Source organism: Quercus robur, chromosome 1 (genome assembly GCF_932294415.1).
Source record: "Quercus robur chromosome 1, dhQueRobu3.1, whole genome shotgun sequence".
NCBI classification, from domain to species: Eukaryota; Viridiplantae; Streptophyta; class Magnoliopsida; order Fagales; family Fagaceae; genus Quercus; species Quercus robur.
This window is the reverse complement of record NC_065534.1, coordinates 17,119,275-17,136,605: the sequence shown is the minus strand read 5'-3', so window position 1 is coordinate 17,136,605 and position 17,331 is coordinate 17,119,275. Positions and strand designations below refer to the sequence as shown.

At 33.0% G+C, this 17,331-nt stretch overlaps 3 protein-coding genes across 5 annotated transcripts in view; 1 reads left to right on the top strand and 2 right to left on the bottom strand.

Annotated features, from left to right (window-relative positions):
* Nucleotides 1-762: 762 nt before the first annotated feature.
* On the top strand, nt 763-4,461 carry LOC126723625 (10 kDa chaperonin, mitochondrial-like). Its single transcript, XM_050427218.1, has 3 exons — nt 763-977; nt 2,166-2,305; nt 4,163-4,461. Exons 1-3 carry the CDS (start codon nt 873-875, stop codon nt 4,209-4,211), a joined length of 294 nt encoding a protein of 97 aa, XP_050283175.1. The 5' UTR covers nt 763-872; the 3' UTR covers nt 4,212-4,461.
* Nucleotides 4,462-7,545: 3,084 nt separating this feature from the next.
* LOC126723616 (uncharacterized) lies at nt 7,546-12,919 on the bottom strand. The gene is made up of 6 exons (XM_050427206.1): nt 12,711-12,919; nt 12,500-12,553; nt 12,345-12,420; nt 10,642-10,682; nt 7,863-7,922; nt 7,546-7,773 (listed from the first exon to the last, which is right to left on the bottom strand). Exons 1-6 carry the CDS (start codon nt 12,774-12,776, stop codon nt 7,720-7,722), a joined length of 351 nt encoding a protein of 116 aa, XP_050283163.1. The 5' UTR covers nt 12,777-12,919; the 3' UTR covers nt 7,546-7,719.
* Nucleotides 12,920-15,339: 2,420 nt separating this feature from the next.
* LOC126723582 (probable F-box protein At1g44080) overlaps nt 15,340-17,331 on the bottom strand; it is a 35,867-nt gene continuing 33,875 nt past the window's right edge. For all 3 annotated transcript variants that reach the window (XM_050427170.1, XM_050427162.1, XM_050427154.1), the window contains 4 exons: nt 16,754-16,899; nt 16,122-16,192; nt 15,882-15,968; nt 15,340-15,792 (listed from right to left, as the gene is read on the bottom strand). In XM_050427170.1, coding sequence (XP_050283127.1) covers nt 15,499-15,792; nt 15,882-15,968; nt 16,122-16,192; nt 16,754-16,865 — 564 coding nt within the window. In that variant the 5' untranslated portion in view covers nt 16,866-16,899 and the 3' untranslated portion in view covers nt 15,340-15,498. The remainder of the gene's footprint in view (nt 15,793-15,881; nt 15,969-16,121; nt 16,193-16,753; nt 16,900-17,331) is intronic.

Sequence of the window (17,331 nt, the reverse complement as noted above, 5' to 3'; positions counted from 1 at the left end):
TATTATCTGAAACATTATTATTAATTTTTTTTGAGAAACATTTTTTACAATATCTAAAAAAACATTTTTTTCTTTTACTAGCTCATGTGGTGCATGCTGTAAAATTCATCTTGAGATATATTCAACTTTTAAGACAATCTCAAAAATAATTTGAAAATTGAATACGTTTTAAAATTTATACTATTTTTAATCTGAAAAATTAAATTGACTAATTTTTAAACTTTGGGATACAAAATTAAAATAATTTTAAATCTAAGAAAATTTAGTCATAAAAAAGAAGATAACATATTTTAAATTGGACAAAATTTAGCTATAAAATTGGTGGTAGCCTTAAATTACAACTTTACTCAATATTTTTTTATTAGAAGTGAATTTTGACAAATCCACTATTGGATTACATCTACTTCTTATAACCTCCATACTTGCAAAATTTTTTAAAAATTAAAGATTAATAACTATGCCATCAATAAATTATTTAAATTACAAGTTTTTGTAGATTAAAATTATGTATAAAATATAAGTTTATAGATCATATAGTAAATAATATCCGATTGACACAAAATTTGACATATATATTAAGAACATAAAAAACATGTAATTTAACAATTAAATTATCAAAATATATAGCAATATTTATTTTATTAAATTTTATAACTAAATTTTGTCATTTTATATTTTCTATTTTTCACCGAAAAAAAAAAAATTGGGCAATTGCGTAACTTCACTATGTTAGATGAGCATTCTTAAACCCTCCAAACATAACCCCAAAGGCCAAAGCCCCCAAAGAGAAGGTTCTAGTTTGAGTTCTAGTTCTTCACTCACTCTCTTTCTTCTTCTGGTTCTCGCCAGCAATCTCATCCCATCTTTTTTCAATGGCAAAGCGTTTGATCCCATCTCTCAATCGTGTTCTCATCGAGAAAATTGTTCCTCCTTCCAAAACAAACTCTGGTATCTTGCTTCCAGAGAAAACCACCAAGGTGAGTAACTCTCAATGTTTTATCTCTTTCTTTCTTCTAAAAAAAAATTGTTCTTGTTTTTGGCTGATGAGAATGTTTTTTGGGGAAGAAAAGTCTCCAACTTTGAATGTTTCATCTTTTCTCTTATTTGTATTGTGGTTTTTGCTTGAAAATGAAATTGGGTCTCTCTTTTCCTTTCTTTTTTGTACTTTGATTATGACTTGTATAGTGCCCTTCTGTTACATGCTTTGGCTTTGTATTGCAATGTTTCATGTGGGTTTGGACTCTGGGGATTGTTCTGGTTTTTGGGTTTTTTTTTTTTAATTATATATATAAAGAGTTGGCTTTTTTACCTTTTCCTGATTGGTTTGTGTCTTTGCCTTTTTGGTTCATATAAGTTGTGTATTGTATTCTGATTCTTCTGGGTATGGATTTGATCTCAGTACTCTTTCTAAGTGAGCTTTTACATTGTAATCCAACTCATTTATTTTTTTAGTTTGAATTTCTGGAATTGCTTCGATTTGGGATTTTCCCATTTAACTCAAATACCTCTTTATTTGTCATGTTCCTTTAATTGTATGTAATAAATTTCTTATTTGTTTCAATATCTATTATGTTTTGGCCCTGGAAATGGATTTATCCTAATAATCAGTTGTAGATTTCTTTTACTACCGAGGAGCTGAAAAAACTTAATACTTTCCTGGACTAGCACAACTACTTTTTAAAATTTATTTGATTATTTCATATTACATCTAGAACAAGAACTTAAGGACTTGAATTGAAAATGAATTTAGGAATGTTTGACAACTGTGTTTGATAAATTCTTATCTATACTGGAATGGCCTTACCTGTTTTTCTGCTCTTCTATCAAGTTTCTGATAGATCAGACACTAGAAGAGCCTTTTATTTTTTTCTGAGATTAAATTATATTCTGGGAATAATAGAAGCAATGGCAATAATTAAAATAGTGACAGTTGCTCACATTGAATGAAATTTCACCACTTGTAAGACTTAGTTTACTCGCATAGTTTACATGTTGTACTTGTGTAATCTACAAAACTGTTGGATCCCACTCTTAACATGAAGTAATTTGAATGAAGGCAAGCATCAGTTGAGATTGATTCTAGCAGTACTTTTTCATGTATATTTTCTTGTACCGTTACTTATTGTTCTTGTTGGTCTACATTGCTTTTTTGCTTGATAATTCAGCTGAACACTGGAAAAGTTGTTGCTGTGGGCCCAGGAGCTCATAGTAGAGATGGGAAGCTTATTCCGGTTAGTGTGAAGGAAGGAGAGACAGTTCTTTTGCCTGAATATGGAGGAACTGAAGTAAAGCTTGTTGATAAAGAGTAAGCTATACTCCTCTTTTATCATGTGGCCATATCTTATTTTATGAATGTGATGTAATATTGTATTTGACAGTCACCATTCATTTGATATTTAATAGTTGTCTTTTTTCTTTCATATGTTTTTGTTTCAAAGAGTTTGTTTTATAGTAGCCCATGTCAACACCCATGGAGATGCTTTAGTGGTAGGAAGCTCTCCAACTATTCACCTTGAGAGTCCTAGGTTGAGAGCTTGAGCGTTGGTATGCCCCATTAATTGCGCAAATGGTCCCACGCCATTCATGAGAAGAGTTCAAGTTAGCCAAGAGCAGTGAACTCACCCGCTAGCTCCCTTTTTTCATTTAGCAATATATATATATATATGTATGTATGTATGTATGTATAATAGCCGATGTCATGAAAACTAGGAGAATTTTATTGCCATTCTATATTTCCATCAAGGTATTATCTTTGGGTAACTTTATTATGATTGGATGTATTTAATCATTAGATCACCCTTTAATTTGCACTGTAAAGCTTTTTATTCTTTAATCTTATTTTGTCAAACTTATCATAGTCTACTTAGGCCTTGTAATCAACTCATCTATAGAGGCAATATAGTGCCATCGGACGGATTTCAGCATGCTGTGGTAGCTGAGTGGTTCCAGGGGCACGCATTAATGACACTCAGGAAATAAATCATGATATAGTTTAGCTGGTGACAAAGTAGCCAAAGCAATAAAGCGTTTTGCCTGTTTTCTCTGTGATGGCCATAATACTGTTACATGTGGTTTGAATTCCTTCTATATCCATTGAACAAGTATATCGTCCTAGATGAGACAAACCACCAAAATAGCTTTCAGACTTCTCTTAGATGGCTGCCAAACCTAGTTTACACGGAAATTGCTTTTATAACTCTGGGCAAATTCTCATTAGTGGAATGCTACATAAATGGTATAATTATGTTTGTACAGCTATGTTTTGCATTAGGTATAGATCAGGAAAATGTTTCTAGGGAACTGACATTAACCATGTTTGCAGAAAAATATTGTTAATAATACTTAATATGCTGTTCATAACTTTATACATAGAAGAGAAAAAAAAAAGGGTCGCATTTTGGTGATCTTGGACATTGCAAACTCTTGTATAACATGCCAATGGTGTTGCATCTCTCCATAAATCAAACTATTTGTTGAACTGTACATAGTAATTCCAAAAGGCCTTTGTACTTTATTTGTATACTGTCCAACACACAGATGGGAAACATGGGTTCTATGACAGATTTGACTTTAGACCAAAATAAATGAGTAAAGATGACCTTTCCCTTTCCAATCTTGTTAAATTATGCTCTTACGGAATGAGCATTGCATTATCTGAAGATATTCTGAATACTTAATATACATGACTAGTGGAGGGCCTGGAGGCACTTCTGTTTACAAAATTTAGAAAGCAATTTTTTTGCATTTTACAGAGAATTACTCATTTAAAGTCAATGTTGTTGTGCATAAGTTCTATAGCATTGATTTGATATTGAAGCTATGTTGGTATCAAGCAGTAAACTCATTTTCAAATTTCTAGTTTTATAATCCTTCCTCAGTTTCCATTGCTTTGTGTGTAATCTTGATCATGTTTAGTAATTATGCTTCTAGAAATGATACACGGTGATGGTATATCTGTTGAAATATTTGTGCTTCCTTTGTATTTCCACATATATATTTGGAATGGTTTATTAATCATTTTATGTTGATACTGACACAGCAATCCATATGACACTTCCTCCAAACACTTATATTTGTCACAAACATATTCACCTTTTATTTCTCTCGTCACCATGGAATAATTGCTGTACTCATAACATATGTTTCTTGGACTTTATTCCAGATATCATCTGTATAGAGATGAGGATATTTTGGGAACTCTCCATGACTGACGCATGGAACTTCACTATCACCATTCCAATGGGTTGGATTCTTGTTCTTCATGAAGCATAGAGGCAATCATCATATCTGCAGCTGCATACTTTGTGCTATTTGTATCTTGTATTAGACTAGACACCATTGTTTTGATATTCTCAAATAACCAAGGTGTTGAAGACAACTCCATGGTGTCTCATCAAAGATTCTGGATTATGGTCCGGGAAATGCTGGATTTTATTGACTTATTTGAACTTGGTCCATTTACATCGTGTCTTTTGTGTGTGATTCAGGGTCTAATCCAACAAAATTATAGGTCAACCACCTCATACTATTAATGGGCATAGACAATTGGAGAATTTCTGACGGGGGGAGTCATATATCTATGGTTCACTCCTAAGGGAGTGCCCTGCCTTAGTGAGGTTCTACGTCATTTATATATATATTAGAAAGAGGTTAATTTTAACAGCCCCTGTTATATTAGAAATCTAAGGATTTCCATATGTGCAAATTAATGGTGGTGGAGATAATAAACGGTCATTGGTAAGAATGGTAGTGGCTTAAGTATTATTGTGATGTGGGCAGACCATAAAATGCTTGTTGTGGTGGATGGTGGTGATTGTTGCAGGGGTAGATGAGCGAGAAATTGCAAGTTGAGGGTTATGCTTTCATCAAAACTAATAAACTATCTGAATAAATTATGAAATATTCACAATGGGAACTATGGATGGATTGACTTTTAATTAAAGACGTCTTGTGAAGGATTGTCTTCCATCACTTTTCAGGAAGTTGGCGTTTAGTTTGGGAGAATTTGCGTTACCACAGATATCCAGATTTAGGGAAATGAAATGTTTGAAGTCTAAAAGCCTAAGAATGTAATTATTTCTATGTTTGGTATGATTAGGAATGTAATAAGAGTCTTCGGAATATGAAATACTTATATATAGTTTATTTATAGGAAATCTTATAAGGATTATTTATTTTTTTACAAAATGTCATGTGATTTGTAAGCACAATAATTATTTAAATTGTCAATTTATAATTACTATTTTTCAAATTTGTTTCTATCGGTTAAAGGGTTGGAGGAATGGGTGAAATTATCTGTTAAAAAAAAAAAAAAAAAAGAGTAACTTTTTCCAAATATAGGGGAATGTGGATACCAACCTTTTTAAAAGGGAATCTACATTCTTTCAAATACCTCCAGGCATTTGATTTCTTTATCTAAACGTAAGAATATTAGAGATTTTTTCAACATTTTTAGGAATCCTAAAATAAAAAAATAAAAAAATAAAAAAAAAATAAAAAAAAAAGAGAGAGAGAGGAAGAAGCCAGATGTTACATTGGGTTGGAAATGTGTTAATGATTCTATTTGCAGATTTAACTAACATTAGATTCGCCAATTGTTATAACGAGAGATAATTTAGGATTTATTTTTCTCAACTTCCGCTTTTAAATGTAGTACTAGTCATTGACTCATGTAATGGGTTATTTTGAGATGTGATATAATGCATAATTTAATTTCTAAATTTTATTGTGAATAATTTGTTCTCTCTAAAAATTCAACAATTTCTAAAAGTAATTTCAATCTCTCTATTTTTACAAATATATAATTATATCATTTTTGGTTTTTTTTTTTTTTATCGATAATTCTAACTATTGCGTTATATTTTCGTAATTTATTTTGATACAACAAAAATTTTTAAGTTTCAAATCTCTCATTCATCAACCTAAAGTAGAGTTGCAAGAAAGAATTGAAAATAATATATGTGTGTGTGTATATATATATATATATATATATATATATATATAGAGAGAGAGAGAGAGAGAGAGAGAGAGAGAGAGAGAGAGAGCATAATAACCTCTCTTTTTTTCTCTTTTTTTTTTTTTTTTTTTTTTAAAGTATATGAGAGAGAATAACACATTCATAGAATAAAAGATTATGAGAATAATATTCAAAATAAAAGATATAGTTGTAAACACCAAATTATCTAAGTCATGCTATGTAATAGAATAATATTATATCATTATATACTATATTTATAATAAAATAGGATTACATCTAACAACCAAAGGAAAAAAAAAGATAACAACTTAAAAACACAACCAAATTAGATCAACTTAAAGTGTATTTCAACACAAAAATTAATCAACTTAAAGTAAAGATGTAAGGTTGGATTAGAAGTCCACTAAAGGGGAAAAATACACACGCACACAATAATCACCTTCACGTATGGGAAAAATGTGGATTGAACTAAAGATTTAGGGTCCATTTGGTTAAGCGTTTTGGAAGCCTAAAAGAGCATTTTTAAAACCCAAAACTCTGATTCACAACAGCAACTTCTCATAGTTTTTTTTTACAAAAGCTCATTTTAAACCCAAAACACTATTTTGCACCAGCTTATACAAATGCACCCTTATATGGATTGAAAAATAAGAATTTATATGGTTTGATCTCTTTTTGATGAAACCTCAACACATGCCGCCTCTCGCTGCATTAGTGATGTTCTGATCAATTTTGTTCATGTGTTCTTCTCAACCATTGCAAGCTTTGCTCAAAAAATTAAAGGTTGAAAGCTGTAAAAATTCCAAGGTGGAAGAGCTAGTTGCACTTGAGATGGGAAAAAAGAAGAGAGTAGTAATGTTGAGTTAAAATGGAAAGTTGAAAACATGGGAAAGCATCAGATGCTGCTAAGAAGAAGAAGAAACGTGAGGATAGTTCATGGTTGAATTCAATCAGTGGGTTTTAAATTCTGGGAGAGGAAGAGACAAAAAAAGAAAGAAATCTAATACGAGAAGAGCTGAATTACCAATGAGTTTGATTTAACGTGGAAACGTTAGCCAATTGTGTCGTTGGGCAGATGTGGAGTCTAGAATATAGATGCAAAAAACATTTCAGCTTTCATTGAAGTGGATTGAAGTTGACCAAAGTGGACCAAAACGGACCAAATGGACTGAAGTGACTGAATTGAGAAATTCTGACATTCAAGGGAATATTCTAAAATAACCAAATGCAGAAATGAGAAATGTTATATTCTAAGGAAAACAACAGAGTTGTAACTTGTAACAATCATTTCGAATGTGAGAATGTCAATCTGAGAATTTGTACTTCTATGAAAATCAAGATTCAGCAAGCCAAACAGCCGTTGAGAGTATAGAGTACGGTTGTTCTGCCTCATATTGATTTTTGCTTGGCTTGGTGAGGGGCTGATGCTTTCTGTTTTCAAAGTGTAGTTTATGCATTGTGCTGCAACTCTTATTTGTGCAATATATATTTTCACCAAAAGAGAAAATGCAGAACATTAATTTTTTTTAAGAAACTGAAGACTACATCAAAAGCTATTGGCACGACACTTTCTATGAACAATTCAGTTTTTCAAAATTAATTTCATAATTGATTGTTACACATAATAACTTAATCCAAACCCCAAACATTTCCAAGACAACAATGTCTCTTCCAAACTGACACTCTTGTACTCAAGGGACTAGAAAATGAAGAATGCATGCATGAAACCATTCTTCAGAACTCTATGACGAGTTTAAAAAGCTCCGAGCAGCATCTAAACTCAGTTCTTCATGCACCTGGAAACAATAGGAAAAGAAATTTTCATTCCATTAACAACAGAAAGAGAAAATTTTATTGGAGAATTCAGTACATGTATATGACTTACAAGTTTACTATGAATTCGTTGAAAAGCCTTGCAAAACCTCTCGGCTTCTACTGCCCCAACCTATAAATCAAATAAGCACCAATTGAAAATTGTTAGTTTCCCTTTCATCCCTCATATCTTCATTGTGCATTTGCCCTTTTTCTTCTTTTTGAATAAATTTCTTTTTCCACCCTAAATTATCATTCGAATTGCAATATCCCCTTAAATTTCAAAACTGAGCAATCACCCTTTAATGTCAATCAAAAATTCAAAGTCCCTTGCCTAAATGCACGAAGGAACTTTTGTGTCTAGAAACTTGATGATTCACAATTCCATATGCACATGCAAAAAATGCCTCTTAAATTAAGAGTAATTGAAATGATAACGGGGCTATTTGGAATTTTCAAGGACATTGAAAGCTTAATTGCCCAGTTTTGAACTTCCAGGGGAACATTACAACTCAGATAATAGTTTAGGTTTAATAACTTCATTTTAATTTTTAACGTTTCCATTTTATTAATGAGGATATAGTGAAATATTCCCCCCCCCCCCCCCCCCCCAAAAAAAAAAAATTCAAATCTTCCACAGACCTTCCCAAAAATATTTGCTGTGATACAGAAGAAAATATCGTATTATAATCTCCCCCTTTAATATGGAACAAAACATGAGTCCAATTCTAAATAAGGCATCACTAACAGCATCAAAAGTTTCCAATCAATGGCTGAAATTGGTACATATATACATAGAAAATAACTTATTTTTACAAGTAAAAGCCACCAAAAAAATGCAGTGTTTGTACTTTGATGATCAAGTTGAGATAAATAAAAAAAGTTCAATGAAAACAGAACAAATAGTAATCAATCAGCTTCTCGCTTGCTCTACAAGATCTGGATACTAAAACAAACATTTAATCATTCAAAAAAACTTAGTGAATAGACAATGGAAGATAATGTGTATTAGCTAAGCACTTAAAGCCATCTTTTCTGTGAGAAAAAAATTTCAGTAACAGAGCCACTTAATGAATTAAAGGCAGCTTATGGAAAGAATGGTATTTAGATCTTCAAGAAAGCAATGTTAGTTTGATTACAACAGTATACTTTGGATGGGAGCGAGGAGAGGATAGGAGAGAAGAGTGGGGGGTTACACTCCCTGTTTGGTTCTCTCTTAGAAGGGAGGGAGAAAGGTTTTGAGAGGATTTGGAGGAGTATCTTACCACCCTCAAATCTCCTCTTTTTTTCTTTTTCTTTTTTTTCAAATTGAGGGAATTAGGAAGGATAGGATATGCCTTTAACGAATTTTTTTTGTACTAGCCTTTTTACTGTTAACAATTTGTTAAACTTCAACAATGTCTATCACTTCCCGCCCAGTCAATTTACATAAACAACCAAACAAGAGGGGGGGGCAATACCTACTTCTCTCTGCTTTCTTTTATTTTCATAGCATCCAAAATAAATAATAATAATAATAATAATAAAAAGGATTGCCATTCCCTCTCCTCTCTCTCTCTCTCTCTCTCTCTCTCTCCAAAATTTTCAACATAAGTGATATGGATCAACGAAACTGTTCTAACTTCTAAGTACCCTGAAAATTCCATTCAACAGCACTGTAGTTCCACTTACACATCATACCAACTCAAAACTCCAGAAAATCACCATTTCAAAGTATGACACTTCAGTCAACACTGTTAATTTTGATTGGTGAACAACTCCCCCATATAGCATGGTCACTCTAATCTTGGTTAACCTACTCTTTTCTCTTATAAATCACTTCCCTTTCTAACATTTACGAAATAAGGAGTAACCAAAAAAGCAAGCTAAGAAGACAGCAAAACCAATCCCTATAACATTGAGCTTCAGAAAACACTCTTCAACCTGTGTATATTGTATAACTAGTGATGTCCACTATATGCAAATTTGTCATCAGATGGCTATGACGAGGTTCCAAAGGTTTAAGAAATGTATTATAGTGGACAGGAGTTCAGCTATTAAAAAGTTACAAATAACTGCAGGACAGAATTGCATTTTAAGATCTCAAATTACTATATCATAAATATTTGGATATCCACCAGAATATGGGGACTCATGGCCTGTATTTTATATTGGAGTAAGCATCAAAGTGGATGTAAACAAAGAAAAACCTATACAATGTAGAATAACCACAAAATGATCAAAACTTAAATCACAACAACTACCAACACAACAGAAGGACAATGTTACAATAGATGAGCAAAAGCAGGTGTAAAGTGAGAGTGGTGGAAACTTTACCTTTTTTTAATTGTATAAATGAGATTCAAACATAATAATAACAAATTAAAAAATGCAAACACAAAAAGTTAACCATAAAAAGAAGTATTCTTTGAGTACAATTGATCAGTTGTAGATTTGTCATGCTTTCTCAGTATCACCAACTTTTGTGAGCATAAACACTATTTAAGTTGAATTGTTCTCCCTCCTCTTCCTCCCACCCTCACTCAACCCAAAAAACACACAAAAAAAAAAAAGGACAAAATGATGCAAAGAAATGAGTTCAATCCCTTTTCTATTTCTTCTCAGTTTCATAGATCTCCATTTATCCAAGTCACCTGACAGGAGAATTCAAAATCTTATAAAGGCTAAAAAGCAAAATTAGGTTTTACCTAAAAAAAATATGAGTTGGATTTACTGAGTTTGAAATAGAAAAATTACGTTTTACCTATCCAAAATATGAAATATTCCAGCAATCATGGTCAACAAATTTCACACATTAGATCGTGTTGGTAATTCAAAATATTAGAAATGGCAAGATTATGAGTGCAGCATACCTTCCTTTCAGCTGCTGACTTTAGCTTCTCCCAAAATGCATCTGTTAGCACAAGTTCATGTTAGCATGACAATTTAACTTTCATAATAAAATACAAGATATAAGTGGAAATGCATCTTAGTAAACTAATTTGAACCATGCCACTGCGCACTATTTAATTAATGATATAGAACTTAAAAAGTAAAAAGTTAACCATAGATGTAGAGAAGAAGAAACATAAGTCAAGAAATAACTATAAATACAATAATACAGAACTTCTTTCCAATCTGTCCAGTGGCACATAACTGTATTTGATTCCAATTTCAAAAACCTGATAACCACAGCAAGGTGCAATGTGCTTTTCATAAATGAGTATGTCAATTTGGAATAAAGGCTACACAAGAAAAGTGCAAATTCAACATACCCACCAGGTGAAACTTTTCAAAGGTCTCCAAGCAAGTACATATTTTTCCTTGAGAAACTCATGATCACACAATGGAGAAGAGACAGAATCGTAAAGGTGGGCAAGCAATGAGGTCCAATCCCAATTCAACAACAACAAGCCTTTGTCCCAAAATTGGTCAGCTATGAATCCTTAATAGAATAGTCGGGGTCAGCCACATTTATTCTTTTCCACCAATTTATCCAAGCCGAATTCCAAATTCATACTCTTTGTTGCCTCCTTATTTAACATGTCATTTTTTACTATTTCTACTAATATTATTTAGGCCTTCCTCTACCTTTTCTCATTTTCACAAATTGAACTACTCACTCTTCCCCATTGGTTGATTGATTGCTCTCCTTTGCAGTTTGCATATGACCAAACCATCTCAAACAAATCTCCCTCATCTTTTTATCAGTAGGGGTCACCCACTCACCCCCATGGCCATGGCCCTATCTCTAAGTGAATTTCCTGATTTTGTATCCTTTCCTTCCTTGTATTACCACTTATCCATCTTAACATTCTCATTTCGGCTACACTCATTATATTAATGTGTTGCTTCTTAATAACCCAACATTTAGTACCATAAAGCATAGTTGGCCTTATAAAATTGTCCCCTTAACTTAATATGTATTCTACAATTACACAATACTCCTAACGCACTTCCCTAGTTCTTGCACACTGCTCTTATCCTATGATTCACACTCTCTTCAATAGTTCAATCTCGCCATCTTTATAAATTATTGATCCAAACTATCGAAAACTCTCACTCTTTGGTATCTCTTGACTATCATCAAGTATTATAGACCTCATATCTTTCCATGTACTCTCTTTAGTCCTTGCATCCTAAAGGTGCATCCTGAGGATAAATAGCTTAGCCCATCAAGAGTGAAAAACCCCTAGATTACCCAGTAATGGGTTCTGACAAGTGCAGTCAGTTACTCGCAAGAGTTTGATTGACAGTGAGGATTGGTTTACAATATGCTTTGCGACGTGCAACTAATCCTATGCCATATAAAAATAATAATAAAATTTCCAAAGCGTCTCTCCAAATTTCTAACTTTAATTAACACCACCTTCAATTTCATCCACTCAACTATATCATTTGCAAAAAAAAAAGAAGCATTCACCATGCTGGTAATTTCTAAGATAAAATGGGTCAAACTAAAGAGCAAGACATAAATCCCAATGATAAACTAGGTAGAAAAAAAAAAGCAAAATAGCTAACCAAAAAAATCATTATAAGATATATGAAAAAAATTAAATACAATAGTATGACATACCATCATGCACACTAGTTCCTTGATTCTCAACTTCTTTTGTATCTCCCTCATCCCATGCACTCTGCCATTCCTTTACCTGTTGTGAACTCAAAAACATCAATTATTAACACTCAATACATAAACACACGATAATATAGTATAGAGTCGAATCATACCGCCTCATTCTGCATTGACTTAGAGGTTGACTCTCTTGACGCCTCTGATTCTGCCTGATATTTTAATTAAAAAATATATATACAAATATTGTTTCAGAAAAATTCAATGGAGATATGGGTTTTGAGTATTATGGTAGATTGAAGATTTGAAAGTGGGAATGAATGAAAAGTAGATATAAAGAAAAGGAGAGAGAGAGAGAGGCAGACGTACATGGTAATCGCGAGATCGGACTACAGGGAAGAGATCAAGAAGCTTTCGGAATTCAAGTTCGTCCATGCCTGTCTTTCTCGATTGAACGCCAAAACCAAAAACCAAAACCAAAACCAAAACCAAACCACCGCTTTTCTATCCTGTCTGTGTTCTTTTCAATTTTAGGACTTTAAACTATTTCTCTATTTCTTTCTTCCTCTGTTAAAGAGTAATAGTTAACGACTAACAGTATAAATAATCAGTAGTATATTTTAATAAATAAATAAAATTAAAACAAAACACAAATAAGTTGCAAGTAAAATGACGTAAATATCCTTGTTTCTGTTTTTGGTTTTTTTTTTTTTTTTTTTTTTTGGTGGGGGGTGGTGTGGGAAATGGTTCTTTTATTTATCAGTAGATAGTAGAGGAGGGCACCTAAATGACTTGATTCAATTTAAACTAATTTCATGACTACAATAAAAATTACACTTTTTAAAGTTGTTTTAAGTTAATTTTGACTTTAGTGCATAACATTTATGATCTTTTTAATGTAATTGTAACTGTTTATCACCATTTAATGATATTTGTATTGAATATAATTTTAGCTAAAAATGATATAGTTTTTCAAAAATTATGTTTGAGGCTAAACCTCACGTCCGTTTGAGAACAACTTATTTATCTGAAATTGAAAACTTTTTACTGAAAATACTATAGAAAAAACTAAAAACTAGTTGAATGGTACAGTGAGACCCATAATATAGTATCAAAAAGTGTAATGAGACTCATAAATAGTAGCAAAAATAAACTAAAAACTCCGATAAGTTGTGGGTTTCATCACACTTTAAATGGTTCTAAGGATCTTGGGTTCAAAACCACTTGCCAACATTTTAGGTCCACTCTAAGGAATTTCTCCCTATAATAACCTAATATGTATGCCACGGAGGGATTGTACATGCTTGAGAGAATAATTTTTTTTTTTTTTTTATTAACGCAATTTTTCATAATCCATTACCCCTTCTTTGTTTCTTTTTTTTTTTTTTCTTTACTTTTTTTTTTTCCCTTTAACACAATTTTTATTAATACCAACGTTATCAAATTTCATTAGTCTTGAACCAACAATCAAGAAGTAAAGAATTTCCAACCACAATTTTGTTTTGAGTCATTAGTCAAAGTCAATTGGTTGGTTTTCAAGTGAGGGATCAAGATGACATTGGTGAGGAAAAAAAGGAAGCACAATGATGCACGACAATTCAAAGCAAGGGACAAAGATTAGACATGGAAATATGGGTAAGAATTTTCTGACCTGACCCGAGCCGAAAAATACCTGACTCGAACCCCTTTTTTTTACCCAAAGCAAAAATGGGTTGACTCGTGATTCGACCTTTTTTACGGGTCAACCTGACCCATTAAAAAAAATTTGTTAAAAAAATATTTAAATTACGTCCTGATAGTAGGTGCATAAAGCACAAAGTACCAAAACTAATAATCAATATATTATAGATATAAAGTTATAAACAATTAAAACTGTTGTCAAGACATTATATGAGAGAATGACTATTTGAGCTTCATCACAACTAATATGAGCTTCACTGCTTGACATGGGACAAGACAACACATTACACAAGGCTGTCAAGAGTCAAGACTTGTTTGAAAAATACAAGTCAACCCAACCCGCAACCTAACCCGACCTGCCCGTTTTGCCACGTCTAACAAAGATGCAGTAGAAGGGACGACAACAACACGAGGATATACAAGGATGCTATATTCGGCCTCCCACAACCATTGTTAGCTCTTTAATGATGGTGGTAATCGACAACACAACATAGATTTGACCTACTACGATATGGGTTCAATCAATCAATTTCGACAATTCAACTCCCTCGACCCAAAAGAATTGGCTAGTTCAATCAATCAATTTCGAAAATTCAACTCACTTGACCCAAAAGAATTAGCTTTCAATGATGCTATATCGGATGTTTGTTCACCCCTAGAATCTCACCAGATAGACTAATGATCTAGATATGCCTTATTTAACTTGTCTTGCAAGTTGGCAGAGAGGTATTTAAAAGCCTCCATGTAAAATATTATCTCTAGCTTATCCACAAATAGTCACAGATGATGGCCTCAAAGATTGCGAATCTTTTGCTTCCTACCCTATCAGCCCCAGTATAAATGGGTTTATAATGCTTAACCAATTGAGACATAGTGATCTCAGTCCTCCAAACTTAGCACTTCATCCCCAACTATCGATGTATTTACACACAAAAATTAATGCAAGTGACAAGGCCAAACCAAATTTAACAACACCTGCTCAACTCAGCGGCAGGGGATTGGATGAAAAAATGTTCCAAGGTATCAACATTCTCTTTGTACAGCAGTCTCCAGGCCTTACCATAGCATCGATTTTTTTCTCTCTCAAGGATTTTAGCTCTCCAATGTGAAGTTCGTTAAATGGATTGGAGTCGGGAGTGGCTTGCTTGAGAGTATGTGGAAAAAAGAAATTTATCACGTTCACGTTTTTATATACAGTGGAGATATGTAGAGACATAAATCGATGGTTCCTCCATCTATGCTATGCAATACAATTTATTTGAAAATGGAAAATGCTCAAATTTAAACCAATGGTGAGAGAGAGAGAGAGAGAGAGAGATAGAGAAGATAAAGTTAACCCTTTCCATTAGCAATGACAAATAAGAGAACAATGTTATTACTAGCATAGCTTGAGCTCCAAGAATGATACAAAAATCTAAAGTAGACAACTAGTGCTTCTATTTGTTTCCATTGTGAATATTTCCCATCTTGCATGCATTTAGTGGCGCTTCCTACCACCACCCTTCTTACCTCCATTCTTCTTTCCCTTCCCCTTTCCCTTTCCCTTTCCCTTTCCTTTCTTTTTCCCATCACTGAACAAATGGGTACCTGAATCACTCCCTCTAGAAGGAGCTGGAGCTGGAGCTGAATGTAACAGATGCTTTACATCAAGTACACCATTTCTAAAATGACCTTCACTTGCTTTCAAAACCCTGTCTTCAGGTTTGCGCCTCCCCATTGATCTTTTATCACTACTGCTGGACTTGCCTCCAAATTGTCCAAGAATCAAACGCTAAAAGCTAAAATAGTTAGTGAAACTACAAAAAGTCTTGCCAGTCAGAAAAACTATAGATAAAAAGGCCAATGAAATATATTAATCACCTCTTCTAGCATTTTCTGCTCTCTTTCCTTTTGTTTCTTCATCATGGGTCGTGCTACACTGAGGGGTAGTCTCTGCTTCTTAGTAAGCTGTTTTTAAAGGAGATTTAGGAAGCTTTAAATGAATACAATACAGTCACAGTAATTGAAAAGTTCACTTCAGTGTTCACCACCTGGCCGTCTGCTTGTTGCAAACAAAATAGAGCTAAAAGTGAAGATGAAAGAAGGGCAAAGAGTTCTTACCTTTCCACCTAGAGCAATCACCTTCCTATTCTCCATTTCCTTTCTCTCTTTCCATGTCATATGTGAGGAGCCTGAAAAAATGGCATTGCCTTACATTAGGTCACAAGCAAATGGAAAAATGAAATTAAAAAGACAAATGTGCTACAAATTATCCCAATAGAGACCTTGACGGTTGATACTGTTCAGCTTGAGACACGTTCTATTTGAACCACAGAGAGAACCTTTACAAGGTTATGATAACCAAATATTTCTTTTGGCTCTCTAACAAGACAAAAAGTAACTTTACAAAGCAGAAACTGTTGCATGGATATCTAAACACAGAAGCCCACACTGCAACATATGGCAGTGACGAATTATAATAATAATAATAATAATGATCATAAATAGCAGGTGGGGATCTATGTTATTCTTAACATTGATATCTTGTTCTAGAAAAAAAAAAAAAAAAAAGTTTCCATTATGCATATCTTAGGCTACAAAGAGATTATAAATTTAAAAAATTAAAAATTAAAAATAAATAAAAATAAAAATAAACTCAATATAAAATTAATGCAGTGAATTAAAAGGGGAAGTTAGAAGGTACAATTTCAGGACTAAAAAAGCAACAAAGGTGAGAGAAAATTGAAACATACTGATATTCTCAATATCCTTCATAATCTTCTTGAAGTCCATTTCTTCATCCTTGGTATCTGTTTGGCCTCTCAAGGGTCCTGCTCCATCAGCTTCTTTCATCTTCTTATACATGTTTTTATTTCTCCCCTCTTTGTCCAAAGCTCAACTGCAAATAAACAAAAAGTTAGATAACAATTGAATAAATTGTAAAATAGTATAGTGTGCTTGTGTGTGAGAGATATATAGAAAGGGGGGGCGGAGGGGTATGGCAACTGAGTGAAGACAGTGAGTGTGTTGACGTGGGGGTGGCCGGTGAGAATTGAGAAGGAAGAAAGACCTAACCTAATATTCGATAATTAATATTAGGTTATTTAGGAAAAATTTTACTCCTTGTGTTATATTGAACAACAACAACAACAACAACAAAAGTTTAAGACATTATAATGCAATTATACTTCCCTAAGGAAAGAAACAGAATCAGGCACTATGTTTGCTTCTCCGTATTTTTATCCAACTCAATAGCCACACACCTAGCCTTTTTAATAATTCTAGAAAATAGACTCAAGTCTCATCCATTTAAGAAACATGTCCACGATAG